Genomic DNA, 6705 nt, shown 5'->3' with positions numbered 1-6705 from the left:
TTTTTCGAAATATAATAAGTTTTATGATTCCGGTGGAAAATCCGTTACTTTTTCTGGTGATTCACTCTAATGTACATATGTAACTGAATCGCCTAATGCTTTGTCAAGCCGTACATAGATGTTTACACATCAAATTTTAGGAGTGCCTGGTACTCACGCCTTTTTGATTTTCTAAAACATCATTGAAGATTTTATACATCCTTGCGTATTTTTACCGATACCCTAACTATTTATTTAAGTAATTAAAAAAACAAAAAGCATATTTGTATCGTATTAGACATTTATTTAGTATTGATTGTAAAATAAAATTTAAATAAAATATTTTGTGTAAATAATATTATATTGTTTGTGCAAGAACCAAATATTTTTTTTTTTGAATTTTTACTCTTTTTTTAATCCATAGCATACATATTCTTTTTGTTATCCAGATCATTTACATTTTTTTAGCCCTCCATGCCAAGCGCAAAATTTGGTTTATCCGCCGTTTTTACTGAATATATACCGCGGGCATTTTGCAGCACTGGATCTCCCATTAAAATTCGTTGTCCAGTGCAATTCATAGCCTTCGCATCGACTACAGAATTGCAAGCGGTAGCTAGGAAACCCGTTTTGCTATTAATGGACTCGGCGAAGTATTCACACGAGCGACCATGACTGCAGCCAGCTTTGAAAGGGTTAAAAGAAAGACAATTAAGTGAAAACAAATTAGAAATCAACTATAGGTTACGTTAGGTTAATCTGCTTTAGTGGAAAAAAATCTAAAAATTCTTTGTGTGCCATATGAACGTGTTTTGTATTTTTGTAAAGGTAATTTATTCACTAAATTTCTCTATACATAGAATTAATTATATACCGTCAGGAAGCCACTAAAGTTAACAAATTTATTCTTCACGGAAAAAATGTCAAAAATACATTCTTATATCATAGAAAAGTTTAAGCTTGAAAGGTCTGCATAAAAATGTTTAAAAATTTTATCAACGGAATCAAAATAATGCGATTTTTGAGGTATTTTCAAATCTATCCAGTTCACTCACGTAAATCTTAATATTTTTTCGAAATATTTTAGAAGTCTTAAAATATAATTAGCTTTATAATTCCCATGGAAAACCCTCGACGATTTTTATTTATTTTATTTTTATTTTTTCAGGGAGAGTGATGCACCCTTATATATAAATATATGAAAAATAAAAGTGAGTGATGATTATACGTTCTCTGAGTTTTAAACGAAATTATGCTAAATTAACTCACTAAATATTTGCGCAGGTTGATTACAGCCTGGCTGGAAAGCGCCTCCACCATTTGGATAGAAATCTACAACACCAATCGGTTGCTTGTAGCCCAAAATACCCGCACAGGTGTGTATGACATCAACAAATTCAGCATCGGTTACATCGAGATGATTCTCAGGACCAGTGCTGCCCTCAAAAGCGGGACGTGCGGGATCCAAACCTACATAAATACGCAAATGCATACATACAGGGGCGGGAAAATAAATAGGGACGCGACATTTTAACAAATTTTTGCTATTTTGCTTTTGTTTATTTAACGTTTATTGTTTTTTGTTTTTTTGAGAATATAGCTCGTTGCAAAAAATCCAGTAAGTCTGAATTTCAAACTTTGTACAAAAATTTCGAAATTTCGGCAAAATTTTAAACTTTTTAATAAGAATTTTTAGTAAAATTATTAGTATGCGTTAAATTTTAATTTAATAAATTGCAAGTTTCAAGCTGTTCAAAAACTCCACCCAGTTTTGATATTTTTTATAATAATAATAAACATTAAATAAAAAAAATAATAAATAGCCAAAACTTGTTAAAATGTCGCGTCCCTATTTATTTTCCCGCAACTGTGCATGTGTAATTTCTCTTGCAATCGGTATGCTCCACTACTCACCGGTAATACGTCCAACGCGATATTTCGTATACGAGCCAGCATAACCCATTATATGCGCCCCCAGACTGTGTCCTATCAAATGTATGCTCTTCGGATCGGCATCTTTCTGTTCCACTAGCAAATCAATTAATTGCGCCACTGCTCTACCCACTTGTACTGTATAACGCGCCGGTTCAAGATAGTAAATATTATCCGCTTGATCGCTCCAATTTATAGCGAATACATTCACATTACCACGTTCGGTGTAAGCGTTGCGTATAGCTTGTATGGAATTACTGCGTGAACTCGACTTCCAGCCATGTACCAAAATTTTCGTATTTATATCGGGTTTAAATCTATCGGCTAGCTCCTCCCAGGTCTCACGTTTGCGTCGGCGAGTGGTACTCGTCGTGGGGCTTTCGAGTAGCGAAAAAGCGGTCGTTAATGGTTTGTCAGGGTTCGAGCTGGCGCGTAAAAGTACATTGGTATGCAGTAAATATGAGCAAAAATGTGGGATGAATGATTGTAGAGCGCGCTAGTGCATACCTGTCATAAAATTCAAATTGTATAAATTCAGATATTTCACTACGATCGTGTTCGGCTGGCGGTTCAACCAAATAAGCCACTTCCATTTCACCCTCGCCGTTGGGCATATACATCCAAGTCTTGTTGTAGTCCTCATCTCTAAGTTCCACTTCGGCGTGCGCTACAGCTGGGTGCATGAAAATTATTTAATAGTAAAGATCACGCTTGTTGTTTCTTTCATCACTTACCAAAAGCAATTAGGTACACAGAAATTCTTAGGAACCAATTCATACTTTCACCATAAAAACGAAAAACATGTTGAACATTTGAGCTTAGGTTTTAACTGTTCAAGCCTACTTTTTCAAACGCTTAAATATATTTTGGTTGGCTTTGCATTTCTTCGTTGTAAGTTTTTGCTTGGTGGCGGCATATCTACGCACTTATCGTTGAAAAGAAGGTTCAAAGGGTTCATAGCACTTTTCGCATTGCATTTTCGTAATGACTATTTAGCATTTAAATGTTTATGGCTTGATTGTGGATAGCAAACATCAATCAAATGTCAACGTTGTCCATTGCAAACGCTTTACACTGCACTAAAATTAGTTAGAAGCGAATGTTGCATTCAAAAAGTGCATTTATCAAATAAGACGGCGGGTGGGCAACGCTGTTAAATATGTATAGCATTCCCTACGTGCGGTACAAGTGAAACTTCATAGAAAAAAAATCCATAAAAAAGAGAAGTTCCCAATGCATTTTAGAATAAATTTCTTTTGGCCTTTGTTGTTGTTGTGTTTGTAGCGGCACTACTAAGCATCGTCTAGGTTGGTTTGTCCATCAATCATTGTCGTCAAGCTCAATTAACGGTAGCCTTAGGAAACTAGCCGTTTCGACGTGGTTAGACTAGAGGGAAAGTGGTGTTAGCTGGGCAAGCTCGAGTTCACATATGAAGAGGTTTATGATTTCATGGGGGTTGTCTCCACATGCCGGACACTCGTTGGAGATGTCGGGGTCGAGTCTGAATAAGTAGCCGTTTAGGCAGCTGCAATATCAAGACCATAGTTGGGCTAGAATGACGCGTGTCTTACGTGCAAGTCGAAACTATGAGTCTGCAACAGCTGTAGATTGGACTCTTATCACGGCATTCATAGGTCAGCCCCTCTGAGTGCCATTGATCACTCGTCGATGCATCATCGGGCCAGTGGTTGGTCGATGTAAGTTTGGACCGCGTGCATATACTCGAAAAGATGCCTTCTAACGTGACTGGGTCCTCCACCCAAACATGGTCCCTTACAGGGAACATTTGGAACTCGTTATGTATCTACATACATATATACATAGATAACGCTGAGGTGACATCAGAAGGCATCCTGTTGCTTTTCGTCCATTGCGTTCAACTAGTTCCCTGCGATCAAACAGGTGCCACATAATTCATAACCGGGGACGCATAATTCGGCCGATTGCCTCGTTTTTTGAATCTTTACCCCAGGTGCTGCCGGCGAGCGACTTGAGGACCTTGTTGCGGCTCTGTACTTTATTGCTAATAGCGGTTGTGTGTGCGGAAATGGAGAGCAGGCTGTCAAAGGTAACCCCAAAGATTAGATAGTTACTAAAATATGTCAGTTTTAGAATTTTTCAAAAGTGCCAAAGTCAATATTTGATTGTTCCAATTTTTTATACCAATCTACCTTCTTCATCGCCCTGTAACTGCCTAAATGATTTTGGCCGAATCCTATAAAGCAAGGCTTTCCTATGCCTCCACGATCACCAGCGCGTACCGCTTCGAGAACTTTTAATGTCGGATTGCTAGCGTTCATTATTGTAACAGCGTAAAAGTTCTCCAAAGAGTCTTTGGGAATCTGCTTGATGACAGTCTGGCTCTGTTCCGTTGTTTCGGTGATCTAACCCTTTTTAGGTAGGCGAAATCTCTTAAACTTTGTTCATCCAAGGGGCAACATCTGCTCAGGGCTGGCATCGAATCAAACCCTGAACCAGAAACCTACACCTGCTGCGTATGCCAGAGGCGGTTACACCCAAAATCCACCTCATTCAGGCGCAATACCTACTCTGGTGGAGTCACCTCAGAAGCTGTCCAGGTGTTAGAACTCACCGGCGGTGGATCACATCATTCGTGGTCTCATGCTACACCAACCGAACCACCCCAACAGAGCACAGCCATAGAAAAGCATACCACAGACACAACCTCACCCCCACCAACACCCCGCCGCCAACAGCTCATAGTTCATCATACAATCTACTCGATGTGTCAGTCCAGGATATACCGTAACGTGACATCAGTCAAGTGCCTTGGCTGGTTCCACTTTAGGGCGTGTTCAGGACTGCTCACGACGTGCGATTGGGCGAGCAACTTCGTGGGCCCTAGTTGTACTATACCATCGCAAACCCTCAACCCTCTGCGACGCTGCCCACTACCACCACAAGGAAGCATCCCCAACAGCAGCATACACATCAATTGGCCGGCAGGCAACACCACAAATCACTCACGCCCTATATTGCGATGTCTCACAAGGCACCCCAAGATTCTACAGTTCAACTGCAACGGACTTCAGAGCAATATCGAGGAGATAACCGACTTCATGGATCGACATGGATTATTGATAGCTGCGGTCCAAGAGACGAAGCTGCACAGCAACTCAACATTGTTGAGCTGCGCTGTATAGAATGTGCACCGCCAAGAGCGGGAGCGAGGTAATGGTGGGTGTGGCACAGCGTTATTCACGCACCACATCGTCGACCGCGGGGATACCATCCTGGAATGTCAGGGTATTGCTCTTCGGCCAGGCGATGTCGACCTCGAAATATTTGGCGTATATACATATACCCTCTGTAACCACCTGCCCTGAAATAGCTGCGCCATCAGAGGTGAAAACCGTATAGAAGTTGGTGACTTCAACACGCTCCACGATCTTTGGCATTCAAGCTGAGCGGGTAGACGATTCGACATTAGGATTATATGGATTATGGGCAGCTGACATAGCAATTGTAAGCGCTGATCTGATAAACAGCATAACGTGGCGACCTATGCTGACTCTAGCATCAGACCATCCGCCCATAGTCATATGGAACGATAAACCTGTCGACTTTGCTTCCGAGTAACATCGAACCTACGTAAACTTTAGTAAAGCGCATTGGAACGGCTTCGCGGAAGTTACGTTTAAGTAAGTGAGCGTAAGTTCCGCAGGGTTGTCACTGCTGCTGCAGCCCGCTTCATTCCCGCCGGATGACTTTCGGACACCCGTCCGAATTTTCCAGCTGAAGCGGCTGACAGCCTTCGTCAGGCCGATCCAGGATGTCAACAGGGAGTTTCGGCAACTGGTGAACGTACACAAGCGGAAGAAGTGTGAGGAGAATCTGAAGTCTTGCAACTTCACCTCTGGTGTGAGTAAGCTTTGGTCAACCGTGAGGTCACTTTCCAATCCGATGAAGCCGGAGCGATGCGAGCGATATTTTAGCCGACAGTTAAACGCTGTATCCTCCGATGGGCAAATGCAAACGTGGAGTGACCAGAAGGCTGCCCAAACTGCAAAACGCAATGCACCACTTGGTTTCACCAGCAATGAGGTTCAGGTAGCCATCGGGAAGCGAACATGCATGCTGATGTTGAAAAACTTGGGTCCCGTAAGAGTAGATAATCTCACTAAGGTCCTAAATCTGTCTAACGCCACCCTCATCGTTCCAGATATCTGGAAAATGGCATCCATATGAACTTACGGAGGTTCATAAACCAAACTTTGGACCCGACAATATACTGACAGGCCATAAACGGCACTCACACGGTGTCGGTCTCCAATTATACCGACTCTAGACCTGTGAAAGCCATTTTCGAAACAAAACCACCTGACGTAGATAAGAAAGACCTTCATCTGCCTCGGGAGACTCGCACCACCATAGCCCAACTTCGCTATGGCTACTGCAGCAGTATAAATTCTTACCTGAGCCGGTTAGATGCGGATGTGCCCAACTAGTGCCCTGCATGCGGAGAGTCACCGCATGACACGAGATATCTCTTTGAATGCCCCCAAAGGCCCACTCAAGTAACACCCCTGTCCCCATGGTCTAACCCAGTTGGAGTTGCACACTTTCTTGGTCTCCTGTTAGTTAATCCTGACGACAACGATTGAGGGACAAGCCGATCTAGGAAGGATTGAGTAGTCGCTACAACATCAACAAGTTCTTGGCCAAATATATTGGTAAATGAATAGTACCGAAATGGTCACATATTAGACCCAAATCTCTTCCATCACAAATCCAACACCAAATTTGCGCTCATTTATATGACAGCTGTGGTAG

At 42.0% G+C, this 6705-nt stretch overlaps 1 protein-coding gene across 1 annotated transcript; it reads right to left on the bottom strand.

The window, feature by feature from the left end:
* Positions 1 to 372: 372 nt before the first annotated feature.
* On the bottom strand, positions 373 to 6468 carry LOC118741947 (inactive pancreatic lipase-related protein 1-like). Its single transcript, XM_036473915.1, has 5 exons — positions 6348 to 6468; positions 2419 to 2584; positions 1894 to 2336; positions 1249 to 1449; positions 373 to 664 (listed from the first exon to the last, which is right to left on the bottom strand). The coding sequence occupies exons 1-5, from the start codon at positions 6466 to 6468 to the stop codon at positions 444 to 446; spliced, it is 1152 nt and encodes a 383-aa protein (XP_036329808.1). The 3' UTR covers positions 373 to 443.
* Between the last annotated feature and the right edge of the window lie 237 nt (positions 6469 to 6705).

The sequence above is a fragment of the Rhagoletis pomonella genome, unplaced genomic scaffold (assembly GCF_013731165.1).
Source record: "Rhagoletis pomonella isolate Grant_MI unplaced genomic scaffold, Rhpom_1.0 Rhpom_scaffold_00006, whole genome shotgun sequence".
Classification (NCBI taxonomy): Eukaryota; Metazoa; Arthropoda; class Insecta; order Diptera; family Tephritidae; genus Rhagoletis; species Rhagoletis pomonella.
This window is presented reverse-complemented; position numbering and strand designations above follow the sequence as displayed.